Source organism: Vicugna pacos, chromosome 17, assembly GCF_048564905.1.
Source record: "Vicugna pacos chromosome 17, VicPac4, whole genome shotgun sequence".
Lineage (NCBI taxonomy): Eukaryota > Metazoa > Chordata > Mammalia > Artiodactyla > Camelidae > Vicugna > Vicugna pacos.
The window spans coordinates 14,556,865-14,570,805 of record NC_133003.1 but is presented as its reverse complement, the minus strand read 5'-3'; the positions used below and the strand labels follow the sequence as shown (position 1 = coordinate 14,570,805).

General features: G+C 40.6%; 1 protein-coding gene across 1 annotated transcript in view; it reads left to right on the top strand.

The window, feature by feature from the left end:
* SCN11A (sodium voltage-gated channel alpha subunit 11) overlaps positions 1–13,941 on the top strand; it is a 73,022-nt gene that overhangs the window by 27,554 nt on the left and 31,527 nt on the right. Inside the window, exons 12-16 of the mRNA XM_031686803.2 lie at positions 1,296–1,425; positions 2,452–2,690; positions 6,165–6,353; positions 8,329–8,676; positions 9,885–10,316. Coding sequence (XP_031542663.2) covers positions 1,296–1,425; positions 2,452–2,690; positions 6,165–6,353; positions 8,329–8,676; positions 9,885–10,316 — 1,338 coding nt within the window. The remainder of the gene's footprint in view (positions 1–1,295; positions 1,426–2,451; positions 2,691–6,164; positions 6,354–8,328; positions 8,677–9,884; positions 10,317–13,941) is intronic.

The following is a 13,941-nucleotide window of genomic DNA, read 5'->3' as shown; positions in this document are numbered from 1 at the left end:
GGGAATGACACTGGTGTATGGCTTGGGTAGCCAACTTGACGGTAGGTAATTTACCGAGACGGAAGAGGAGTATGTTCTGGGGACGGGGAGGATGGCAAGTCCAGCTTTGCACATGCCAGTTTTGTGGTGGCTGTGGGGCATCCAGGCCAAGACACTGAGGAGGCAGCGGGAGATGCAGAAATGAAGCTATGAAAGGATGTGCAGTAGGGGAAAAATGCTTATTCTTATCATTGAAGTGGGGGATGTTGGAACCTGTTTTAATTGGGGAGAGAGAAGTCAGAAGAGAGGAAGACGCTGGAGATATGGATCAGGGAACGATGGCCAGTGTCACTTTCCTGAGGCAGGAGGGAGATGACGTAGGCAGAAAGCGGGTGTGCATGCCTGAGAATGGAGTGGGGAGAGGCAGTTCAGGGGCCTCTGTAGACGTGGATGGACAAACCTCACTCTCTACTGTGAGCAGCTCTCCGGTGGAGTGACAGGGAAAGATCTTATGGTTTAGGGGCTTCTTTGCTGTCAGACTGCAGCATATTCGAGAGACTGCATATATGTTTTTAACGTTTTGAAAGTTTTTCCTCATTTCACAAAATTGACAAAGACCCAGACATCTAATATAAAGTGTCTTTTCCCTTAACTAGGCCATGAAATATCTGTACCAAGACTACAGGCTACCTTTGAAATAGCTTTCCACAAAGCGACAGTTCTCCCTGGTTGGTCAGAACTTAAGGGGAATAAGTCATTAAACATGCCTGAGTTTTCTGCATAGCTGAAGGTTTATGTCCTTTAGAATTGTAGGTAAGAATCAGTTAACTCTCAGACACTGGGAGAGTACTTGAAGTTTAGTATATAGATTTGAGGATATTTATTTTGACTATTCTTTTTCAGTTACTGATTTTTTCACAATCTTTTTAGGCAGCCACTCAAAGCATTCACTGTCTGGCCCCAATCCACCTTTCTAAATTTATCTCCCACTTCACCCCTTGCAGATATTGTTTCTAAACTACTCTTTTCATTGCTTTCACACCCTGAACCATTGCTTATTAGTTTTTGTAAAATTTTGTTTGCTCTTTGTTGACAATGAATAAAACACAGAAGCATGTGTACATAAGAAATATGAATGTTCAAACCGTATTTCTCTTAGCTATTAAATGTGAGCTAAGAAAACTGAACATTTGGCATGCCACGAAGTTGAAGTGAGTAGAACGTCTTCGCTGCACGTGGCGTTGGAACAGAGTAGTTTGTCAAGTTTTGAGGAGAGGATGCCCCCTCCCTTAGAAGGGCCGCGCCTTCTCTTATAGTCACACCTCCTAGAGCAAACCAAACGACTGTCCCAGAATCTGTCAGTGGACTACAGTGAAGAGCACGGAGACCTCTTCCAAAGGCAGAGAGCTCTGAGTGCCGTCAGCATCCTCACTATCACCATGCACGGTAAGTTTTGCCTCCCAGGCCAAGGGGGAACCTAGCCGCGATGATGCCCTTCCCTTCTTCCTCTCTCCAGCCCCCGAGAAACCCCCTGCAGCCCACTGTGCTTCCTGCAGGGTGACTGCCCACGCTTCTTTGGAGCATGTGAGCAAAATGTCTTGGAAGAAGTGGACCTGTCCTGTGGGTCCACCCTTAGCTGGCACTTGGGTAGTGGTGGGACCAAGAGTACCACTGGGATTTCCCGACCAGGCCAGGCCATCACAGGAGTTCTCAGTGACAGTGATGGTCAGCCAAAGAAGAGAAGACATAGAAGTTTCCAGGAAGTGACAGTTGTCATTGAAGTCAGAGTAGGAATCTGGCATGGACAATAGAAGACTTGTGTAGACAGGTTGGAACCATCTGATGGAGCTGAGAAACAACAGCAGCTAACAAGGACTCAACTGAGGGGTTGGTGTTTAACAGCAGGACTCAAGTCCCAGCAAGGATGGGGTTAAATAGATTCTTAGCACTTTTGAGCCCATTATATCACCTCATGTGTCCTGCGTAAGTCCCTGAAATTGTGGGGAAGTTAGGGGTGCAGCTGCTTTCTGGCCTGAACTCAACCAGCTGATAGAGTGCCTTTTGTTTCAGTGCTTACAGATACCCCTGCCTGAATGTCTCCTCATGCCCTGAGCCCTGGTAGCTTCCTGTGGTGTGGTACAGCCATCACCATGGTCTGCCTTGAGTGAACATAACTTGGGCTGTGTTTATCTCTCTCATGGGTTCACAGCCAGTCAGTGTTGACTTCCCCATCTGTATCTCTCACAGTGCAGCCCAGCTCCCAGATGCTCATTGTAAGTATAAAGACTTGATGAACTTGCCACATGGAGGTTGTATGTAGGAAACCTGTCGGCTACACCACTCAGTGCCCTTCTTGACTGATCACGTTGTTGTGACACTAGGGAAGAGGGAGGAAGCAGTGTACTCAGGCACAGAGGAGCCAGACTGGTTCAGAGCTAACTCCTCAAGTGCTCTTTCATTCTCCTTCTCCAGAACAAGAAAAATCACAGGAACCTTGCCTCTCATGTGGAGAAAACCTGGCATCCAAATACCTCGTGTGGGACTGTAGCCCCCGGTGGCTGTGCATTAAGAAGGCCCTGAGCACTGTGATGACCGACCCCTTTACTGAGCTGGCCATCACCATCTGCATCATAATCAACACTGTCTTCTTGGCCATGGAACATTACAAAATGGACCCGGGTTTTGAGAAAATGTTGTCCATGGGGAATTTGGTAACTTCAGGCTTTTTAAAATATAAAACATTCAGGACTTTGAATATATCTTGCTGCTCCCTTCTGGCCTGTAGTGTTTGTGTAGAGATTTCAAACTTTGAATTATAATTCCTGTTAAGCCTACACATTTTGTGAGTGGCCTAACCTAACATAGGTCTTTGGTCCCCTTAAGTGGAGTAGAGGGAAGAGATGACTGTTAGAATTTTATTTTTACCCAGTTCAGTAATTTTCCATGGGCCTGTGTTGGCCCTCTAGTATTAAAGAGTCATCCTGTGGTGAGTCAGAAGCAAGGAGACTTGTTAAAGGTCAACTATTTCAGATAACCAAGAAAATATTGACCATATTCAGAGACCCATGACGATGAGTACCATAAGCCCCAGTGACACCGATGACATCATTTGTCACAAAATAATGTGAATGCCATTACTACGTGTTACTCCCCTGGAAAGAGTCCCCTAGAAGCAGTAAGAGGTTTACTTTTCTAGAAGTGGGTGTTCGAGGCCTGTGGGGTGGGGTGAGGTTTCAGACTTGAGCCTGCTTCAATATATTTCTTATTGGATGGATCTAGTCTCAGTTAAATTGGGGAAACTAAAATAGGGGAACAGACTTTTCAAGAACTGTTTACTTTAATCTACAGTTCCCGCAGAAGACATTTCCCCCAAGGGAAAATTAGTCTCCCAAATATCAGAAATAACAAGTAATTACCCAGTGAATGTTCTACCCTAATTTTCTAATGAGTTAATTAGCTAAAAATCTTATCAGAGTATCTAGCCCTTTCTTTAAAGTTTTATTTTTCAAATTTAAAAGGCAGTATTTGTTTTTTTGAATTATTTTAAAAATAAGGAAAAATACAGATAAGGGAAATACAAACAAGAAACTCATTTCCTGTGGTCTTACTAGCAAAGATGATCATTTTTAGCACTGCAGAGTATTTTCAGGCAGTATGTATGTATGTATGCATTTTTTTAAAGTTTTTTTTTTTTACATTGACAAGAACCCATTGTATCTATTGAATCAGAAGTTGATCCACAGAGCTACTTTCAGGCATCAGTTTTAGGATGGTGTAGAACTGTAGATAGGTGCCTGTCACCCTTGGTTCCACATCCCTCCCAGGAGGAGCAGGACATATTGGGATTGCAGTATAAAGACCAGGTTGTGTCTCCTTACAGACAGTCTGCATTTAATTTCCTTTCTCCATGCTGCCTTTGGGAAGAAGTACCCTGTGGGTGTACATTGGTCAGATTCAATTCCATGTTGCACCATAAACCTAACACATGCAGTACCTTCAAACAGGCGGGGGTCTTCTGGGCTCCAGGCAAGTGTGTTCAGCTCTCTCCTGTTGAGGTATCCCAGAATGGCCTCTCCATGTTGTTTCGCTTGGAGGCACAGTGCTGTGCCCTCAGGGCCACTGTCCCAACCTCAACAAGGTCAGCAGACCCATCTTTTATCACCTTCTGGTAGATGGAGTTACTGGATAAGTTCCAGAGAATAACCAAAGAACCCAGAGATATCCCCCTGGGCAGGGCTTCCAAATTGCAGAGGTGGTCTATCCAGTCACTTTGTCTGCTGGTCCAACTGTGGGAAATGACCAAAGCACCCTCTCAGATTTCCCACTGACCAGGCATCCTGGGTGCTAAGGCGAAGTTGTATTTTGCAGTTGAAGCTGATTAATTAAGTGACATTCTTCTTCACCCTCTCCAGATACAGAAGGAGGCATAGGGACATTTGGTATCTGAGGACACAGGCAGCAGCTGGGGTCCTGAAAACTGAAGACTAACACACAGAGCTGCTTACATAGCCTGTGCTTCCACACCATGTGCCCCATTCTCTAGACATGCACTAAAAAGTAGCAGCCACCTCACCTGTTGTGCCCCCGTAGTGGTGGTGGATGGAGGCCTTGGAGCCCTGAGCTCCAGAGAACACATTCAGACCTCCCTCTTCTGATGAGTGCATCAGGATTAAGCTGGTCTGTGGAGATCTATGGACTAGACTTAGGAATGGACTCTGCAGGCTTTGGGATTGTTTGACTCAGGGGAGTATGTTGAGCTCTCTAGAAGCTATAAATAGCAGTTGAGTTGGATTGCAAAACCAATGGTCCCAAAGCATCTGGGGGTGCTGTAGGGCTGAGATACCTAAAGCCTAAAGGAGACAGGAGGAGGAAGAGCGGGTCAAAAGGGGATAGGGATCAGTCCAGCCCAATTAACCGGAACAGGGAACTCCGTGTGCTTTTAGGCACTGATTGTGGCATTGGGCTGGGGTAGGCAGCAGTGTTTAAAGGGAAAGTTTAAAGCTTTGAATTTTCTTTGCTACCCTTGATTTCTTTTTATTTGCCTATCCTGGATTTATCTTTGCCCAAACTTTTATTTAGCTTGTGCCATTTTATTTTACAGATATGTTTTGTAAATAGTAAGTCATTGAATTATTTATAAAAATAGATCATCTGTTACTTTAAATAAGGAGATGTAATCATTTATGGGTTGTTTTTTCTAGAACTGAAGAGGAGAGTCATATAACTGACAACATTTTTAAAGGCTTTAACCTTTTAATATTATCATATTATTGTCATACTATCATTTTTCTCATTTCTGTTTAATTTGTGTGTGTGTGATAGAGAATGTGTTATTTGCTATGAAGAAATGCTTTGCTTTATCTTCTGCAAAGATAATAGGTTCAACATTTTGCAAATTTCTTAAGCCTGAATTTATCTAATTGTTAAAGACAAAAAACTAATTTTTCCCAAGGAAAACACATAGTTTAGTACTTTTTAAACGCTTGCCCTTCCTTTTAATTCTTTGATATTTTGTTCTGGCATGATGTGCCATGCATTCTAATGAGTTTTTAGGGTTATATTCCGACTCACTAATCCTCTTTTCAACCATAGCCAATCTAGGATTTATCCTATGTATTAGGTTGCTCAAGGACATTTTTCTGTCCTTGGTACTGTTTTTCAGTTCTCTGCTCTGGGCCCTTTTTAAATTTTTTTCTGATCAAGCAGTGTTGAGATTGAGTGATTAGGTGAACTCTTCCTGGATTCTGGTTTATGGACAATATTTAAATTTAGTTTCAGAGCTGTTGTGTACACCCCCTGTTTTGGAGTTTTTGTTAGTATTTTGAAGAGAATTCAGAAGAGGAATTGCTTGACACTTTCTATTATTCTTCCATCTACCAAGAAGCCAATTTTACTTCATTTTCAACGAAATGGGAAATAATATTTATTCTCCATCCTGATGTTTGTGAGCTTGGTGACACTGGAGTGGCACCATAGAAAGGGGATGGAGAGAGGAGCAAAGGTAGAGTGAGGTTCATGCTATAGTGGTAAATTGTTCTTTTTCATGAATTTCAGGGTGTATTGTATCAAGCATAAGAATACATTTTATTTCTTTGTAACCTCTGTAATTCCCTTGGACTGTTCTTAAAAGTGTATCTGCAAGAAGAGGTAACTTCCTGTTCTCATTTTTCTTTGTCTCACTGCAGGTTTTTACTGGCATTTTCATGGCTGAAATGTGCCTAAAAATCATTGCACTAGATCCCTACCATTACTTTCGCCGAGGCTGGAACATTTTTGATAGCATTGTTGCTCTTCTGAGTTTTATAGACGCGATGTTAGCTAGTACAGCTGCAAGGAAGCGAAGTTGGATGTTATTCCTTCGTTCCTTAAGAGTGGTAAGGCACTGCTTTCTTATCTTACTGAATAACTTAGCTGCCAGGATTTGGAGAGTCTTGAGTAAGTTCAGTGGTTATTTTGGATAAAACTTTACCATCTTATCTTAACCTGAGAACCAAAACTGCACTCCTCGCACCCAGGTCTTTAATAACCCTTTTGAGTCCCAGGGGGTCTTCTACCAGCTGAACCCCTACTTCCTCCACCTGCCTTCTGTAACACACAAGATAACTCTTCAGGCAACTCAATGCAAAGTTGTGTCTTTCAGTGTCAGGACTATGCTCCTTGCTTTGTGTATGACCCCTCCAGTTATCTCTTCCCCAACAGAGCCCTGAGCTAGGCACCCTCTCAGCGGGGTTCATCAAGGGGTGTAGCCTACAGGAGCCTATGAGGGGAACCAGTGCTGCCAGCAGATACTGTCTCTTAAGGTCCCTCCTCACTGCTGCCACTGTCACGTTCCTGTTCTGCAATCTTTGCACTCTATCTGTTAACCTTTGGAAGCATCAGGGCAACCTTTGCGAGTACCTGCTATGAGCTGACACAAGGGGAGGCTCAAAGATGAGGAAAGCACTGCCTTCAAGGAGTTTGCAGTCTAGGGAAGATACAAGACAGGCCCAGAAATGACCATGAGGCACAGTAGAGTATGGCAGACCCCGCAAGAGGAATGGATAGAAAGCTGCAGAGAAATCACTTCTGAGAGGGGACTGGGGAAACCGTGAAAGGTGCCCTTTGTCTTCTTTCAAAGATTTACTTTTTTTTTTTCTAACGTGGATAGGATTTCTAAGCCTGTAGAATAATCATTTATTTGATTCAGTTACCTAAGCATGTATTTTATACTTGGCATATGTTAGAAAATCACACTGCTTAAAGTCAGGCATAATTAGGCTGTTCCCTAATTTTATTGGTGCTTAGGTGAGCAAAATTACATTTGTATTACTATTGTTTAGGCTCATTACAGCCATGCTCTGAGGCAAGGAACTCTGGTGTTGTCTGTGTATGAGAACAGAACTATGATTTCTCCCTGAGATGCGCACCACTCCCCTCTGAGTAGACAGTGGTGGTCCTTCTCTTATGATATAAGTCTTACTGACCTGGAATATTTCTAGCCCTAAATAGTTGATATTTAACAGGAGTATACTTTAGGGTGTTTTTTCCTAAGGTTATTGTCTCCTATGAGGTCTATCAGTTTCCATGGAGAAAATTTCTCCTTGAAAGAAGAGCATGTCTTGAGTAGCCGAGTGCCTTTTCTCTCTTAGGTACAAAACATCATGTTACTCTCATTATTGTTACAAAGTCTATATTCAAACTTGTAACCTTAATTATATAATCCCAGAGTTAGCAAACTTTGTCTGTAAAAGGCCAGATCGTAAATATTTTCAGCCTTACAGGCCACATGTTCTCTGTTGAAACCATTCAGTTTTGCCATTGTTGCACGAAAGTAGCTGTAGACATCAGAGAATAAATGTGTTCCAATAAAACTTTATTTATGGACATGGAAATTTGAACTTCATAGAATTTTCATGTGTAAAAATGAAATATTTTTCTTTTGATTATTTCCAATCATTTAAAAATGTAAAAAACACTCCTACCTGTCAGACCATATGAAAACAGCCAGTAGGTTGGATTTGACACTGGGGCCAGAGTTTTTGACCCTTGGTGTATTATATAGGGTTCCAAAACATTCATTTTATTTAATAAACATGTATGCTGAATTCCACCGTTATGATCCTAAAGTGTTTATCATTAAAAAATTAGACCAAACTATTCCATTTTTAAAACAAAAAGTAGATACAGGTGAATATTATATTAGGACATGGAGTTGGTGACTATGTTTAGGATGAATTTGGCTTTGAAAAGATTTTTGATAGTCATAAATGCTGTGTTTTGGGAACATGTCATTTGAATTATAGCTGAGCAGATGGAATTTGTCCTTAACTGGCTTTTCCTCCACTTTTTGTTTATTGTCTGTTTTTACAGCTGAGGGTCTTCAAGTTAGCCAAATCCTGGCCAACTTTAAACACACTGATTAAGATAATTGGCCATTCTGTTGGGGCCCTTGGAAACCTGACTGTGGTCTTGGGCATTGTGGTCTTCATTTTCTCAGTAGTTGGCATGCAGCTTTTTGGCTCTCAATTCAGTTATAAAAAGAGTAATTCGGAAGAACCCCGACGCTGGCACATGGGGGATTTCTACCACTCCTTTCTGGTGGTATTCCGCATCCTGTGTGGGGAATGGATCGAAAACATGTGGGAATGTATGCAAGAAGCTGATCGATACCTGTGCGTTATTGTCTTTCTGCTGATTATGGTGATGGGAAAACTCGTGGTGAGTGTCTTAGTTTTGTTGTCGTTGCTGTAGTTAATACATGAACTAAAAAATGCATTATCTTCTTTTGCAGCACTTCACTAGTGAAAATTGTTATTCTAAATATGGAACTATAAATTTATTGTATTTAAAAATCTACACTTGAATTTGGTTTGAGGGAACTACAGTAAACATGAAACAAAACCTTATCACGTAGTACTCATGAAGACTAATGCCCCAATGTCTATTCTACGCTAGGTAATTATTCAAAAACCATTGATTTGCTGAGGTAGGGGTTTTTGACTGAATTTGGTCAATAAAATGTAAAGAGATGTCCCCTGAGGAAGGTTTCTTATTCTTTAAAAGAAGATGATGGTGGAGGAGGAGGAGGGATAAGGGGGGAAAAATGGTCCTTTTTACCTTCTCTGGGCCTTTTATGACTGTGGTTCCTGGTAGAACGGCAGCCATTATGGGACCATTAGAAGAACCAAACTAAGACGAAGTCAACACTGAAGAACACAGAGGGAAGGTGGAACAAACCTATCGTCAGGTCATAATTGGTCCCCTGTTTTAGTGTCAATCATCTTGTCATGTTACATTTTCTTATTGTGTAAGCTGTGCTGAGTCTGTTACTTGCAGCTGGAAATGTGGGTATTTACGGAGAGGCTAACTAGGCGTACACCAGTGAGGGTGTGAGGAGTCAGGAGACAGACAGGGATACCTGAGCACAAGATCTTCAGAATCAAGTTGGGTCTATAATGCAAATCTATCCATACATAATAGCTTTATCCTAAGTACCTTATAAGTGTTGTTGATAGACAGTAAGAGATATAAGAGATCGGAAGACCAGATATCACCCAAGGGAGCACTAGGAAGACACGGTACTTGAGAAGGGCACTTAAGTGGCAAAGAGGACTTAGCAAATAGAGGCTCTCTGTACTCCTTAACTTCAGTTTTTCTTCAGTCTTATCTTGATGTCTCTAAACTTCCTCAGTCTTCTCTCCTCTTTATTTATTTTATAGATGAACTTTCTTGGAAGACAGAAGGACAGAGAACTCTTATTTGACTTTGTTTTGGGTCTTGGGGAAAAGTTCTGGAAACCTACTTATTCTTTCCTTTGCTAATTTTTTTTAATAGTGGAGGTACAATTGAACCCAGGACCTTGTGCATGCTAAGCATACACTCTACCACTGAGCTATAACCCACCCCTCTCCTTTGCCCCTTCCCAGGTACTCAACCTCTTCATTGCCTTGCTGCTAAATTCCTTCAGCAATGAGGAGAGAGATGGCCACTTGGAAGGAGAGGCCAGGAAAACCAAAGTACAGTTAGCCCTGGATAGATTCCGCCAGGCTTTTTGTTTTGTGATACATACTCTTGAGCATTTTTGTCGCAAGCAGTGCAGGAGGCAGCATTTACCAAAGCAAAAAGAAGTGACAGGAGGCCTTGCTGCAGAGAACAAAGACGTCATTCCCCTGGTCACAGAGATTAAAAAGGGCCCAGAGACTCAGGAGGAGTTTGGGATACTGACTTATGCACCAAAGACCTTGAGTATCGGACATGATCGGACTTGGTTGGCCCCACTTGCAGAGGAAGAAGATAATGCTAAATCTCCTGATGAAGATAAGACACAGTGTGTCACACAACCTGAGGCTGGAAGACAGGTATGAAGGTTCACACGTAGACTTAGTGTTGTCTAAAGCTAGAGTTGCCATCTGGCACCAGGTTGACTGCCCTGTTCTGAGCACTGTGCAGAGATGATAAGGGTATAAAATGTACCCTTAGTTTGTTGAGTGCCTTCCCCTCAAGACCAACATACACATCCCAGGGCTGGTTCTAATCATGGTCCTGCACATGTGGTACAGATGGGAGGTGTCAGAGAGATTCAGAGGGGAGCAAGATCAGAGTGGGCTGGGGCAACAGGGGAATCAAGTGCCTTTGGTTGAGCCCTGAAAGAAGAAATATAGAGTTTGAATTGGCTGAAAGGTGAGCAAAGGGAGTATGGAAGGTTAAGAGAGTAGCATGGCAAAAGAGACAGTGGTAGGGAAAAAACTTAAGTCTCTGCAGGGACCAGTGAGGGGCTCATGGGTGAGAAGTGGTGAGAGATGAGGGCTGCCAGGGAGTGGCAGGTGATGCATGTCCTAAATGGACACCTACAGACTTCATTCTGGATGCAGCAGGGCTGTTTGTATATTCCTGAGGTTTCCATAATGGTTGTAACATACTGCATTCCCACCAGCAAGGTACAGGAGTTCCATTACTCCACATCCTTGCCAATGTTTGTTGTCATCAAACATTAAGTTTTAAGTTCCTTTTAAAATTTTAACCACTGTAATAGGTTTGTAGTGGTACCCCACTGTGGTTTTAATTTTTATTTCAATGACAAATAGTGATATTGCATAATATCTTCATTGGTGATGTATCTATTGCTCACTTTTATTGAGGGATTTTTCTTATTATTGAGTTGTAAGACTTTATTACATATTCTGAATATGTGTAAGTCCTTATTCTGATATGTATATTGCATATATTTTCTGTCTGTAGTTCACCTTTAATTTTCTTAATGGTATCTTTCAATGAGCAGAAATTTTCAATTTTGATGAAATATAATTTATCAGTACTACCACTATGGTTCATGTGTTTTGTTTCCATTCCAAAAAGTATTTAAAAAACCTAAAGTTTCAAATGTTTTCTTTGAGGACTTTATAGGCTTGATTCTGAGGTTCAAGTCCATAATGCATTCCAGTTTAATTTTTATAAATGGTATGAGTTGAGTCATTTTTTCCCTGTATATATATTTAGTAATTCTAGTACATTATATTGAAAAGACTATTCTTATCCTAATGAATCAACTTATTATCTTTGTTAAAAATCAATTGTATGTACAAAAACTACTAGAATTAAGCAAAGAATTCAGCAAGGTTGCAGGTTACAAGATTAACATTCAAAAATCAGCTGCATTTCTTTACACTAATGATGAATCAACAAAGAATTGAAAAGAAAATAAAGAAACAATCCCCTTTAAAATAGCACCCAACATAATAAGATACCTAGGAATAAATCTACCCAAGGAGGTGAAAGACTTAAATACGGAGAACTGTAAAACATTGATGAAGGAAATTAAAGAAGACTTTAAAAAATGGAAAGATATCCAATGCTCCTGGATTGGAAGAATCAATATTGTTAAAATGGTCATATTTAATGCCCAAGGTAATCTACAAATTTAACGCAATCCCTATCAAATTACCCAGGACATATTTCACAGACCTAGAACAAATCATAATAAAATTTATATGGAATCACAAAAGACCTAGGATTGCCAAAACATTACTGCAGAAAAAGAAAGAGGCTGGAGGAATAACCCTCTCAGACTTCAAATACTACATAGCTACAGGAATCAAAACAGCATGATATTGGTACAAAAACAGACATATGGACCAGAGGAACAGAATAGAGAGCCCAGAAATGAACCCACAAGCTTTTGGTCAACTAATCTTCGACAAAGGAGGCAAGAATATACAATGAAATAAAGACTGTCTCTTCAGCAAATGGTGTTGAGAAAACTGGACAGCAGCATGTAAATCAATGAAGCTAGAACATTCCCTTACACCATACACAAAAATAAACTCAAAATGGATCAGACTTAAACATAAGACAAGATACAATAAACCTCCTAGAAGAAAACATAGGCAAAACATTATCTCACATACATCTCAAAAATGTTCTTCTAGGGCAGTGTACCCAAGCAATAAAAATAAAAGCAAGAATAAACAAATGGGACCTAATTAAACTTACAAGCTTTTGCACAGCAAAGGAAACCATAAGCAAAACAAAACGACAGCCTATGGAATGGGAGAAAATATTTGCAAAAGATGAAACTGACAAAGGCTTGATCTCCAGAATATATAAGCAGCTCACATGACTTAATAAGAAAAAAACAGACAAGCCAATCCCAAAATGGGCAGAAGACCTAAACAAGCAATTCTGCAGTGAAGACCTACAAATGACCAACAGGCACATGAAAAAATGCTCAGTATCACTAGTTATCAGAGAAATGCAAATCAAAACTACAAAGAGGTATCACCTCACACCAGTCAGAATGGCCATCATTCAAAAGTCCACAAATGACAAATGCTGGAGAGGCTGTGGAGAAAAGGGAACCTTCCTGCATTGCTGGTGGAAATGCAGTTTGGTGCATCCACCATGGAAAACAATATGGAGATTCCTCAAAAGACTACAAATAGACTTACCATATGACCCAGTAATCCTACTCCTGGGCACATATCCAGAAGGAACTCTACTTCAAAAAGACACCTGCACCCCAGTGTTCATAGCAGCACTGTTTACAATAGCCAAGACATGGAAACAGCCTAAATGTCCATCGACAGAGGAATGGATAAAGAAGAGGTGGTATATTTATACAATGGAATACTATTCAGCCATAAAAACGACAACATAACGCCATTTGCAGCAACATGGATGTCCCTGGAGGATGTCATTCTAAGTGAAGTAAGCCAGAAGGAGGAAGAAAAATACCATATGAGATCGCTCATATGTGGAATCTGAAAGAAAGAGAGAAAGAAAGGAAGGAAGCAAGGAAGGAAGACAGGAAGGAAGGAAGACAGGAAGACAAAAGAAAAGAGAAGAAAAGAAAAGAAAAAGACAAATGAACATAAATACAAAACAGAAACAGAGTCACAGACATAGAATATAAACTTGTGGTTGCCAGGGGATAGGAGTATAGTTCTCCACCTATGCAGATTTTCTTTGATTTCTCTTAACAATGTTTTGTAGTTTACATTGTAGAAGTCTTGACGTATTTGGTTAAATTTACCCCTAAGTAATTAATGTCTTTATGATATCTTAAATGGTAACTTTAAGAATTTCAATTTCCAAATGTTCATTATTAGTTCACAGAAATGTAATTGGCTTTTGTATTTTGACCTTGTGTCCCGCAACCTTGGTGAACTGACTTGGTAATTCCAAAAGCTTTTTTTATAGATGCCTTAGAATTTTCTATGCATATAATTATTTCATCTTCAAAGATAATTTTACTTTTTAAAAAAATGTTCTTTTTCCTTGCCTTATTACATTGGTTAGGGCCATCAGTTTAGCGTTGACTAGGAGTCATGAGAGTGTATATATTGCCTGGCTCCTGATCTTAGGTAGAAACATAAAGCCTTTCCCCATTAAGATCTTAGTTGAGGAAGTTCCCTTTATTCCTGGTTTGTTAGGAGGTTTTTTTTTTTTTAAACCATTAATACATATTGAACTTTCTGAAATGCATTT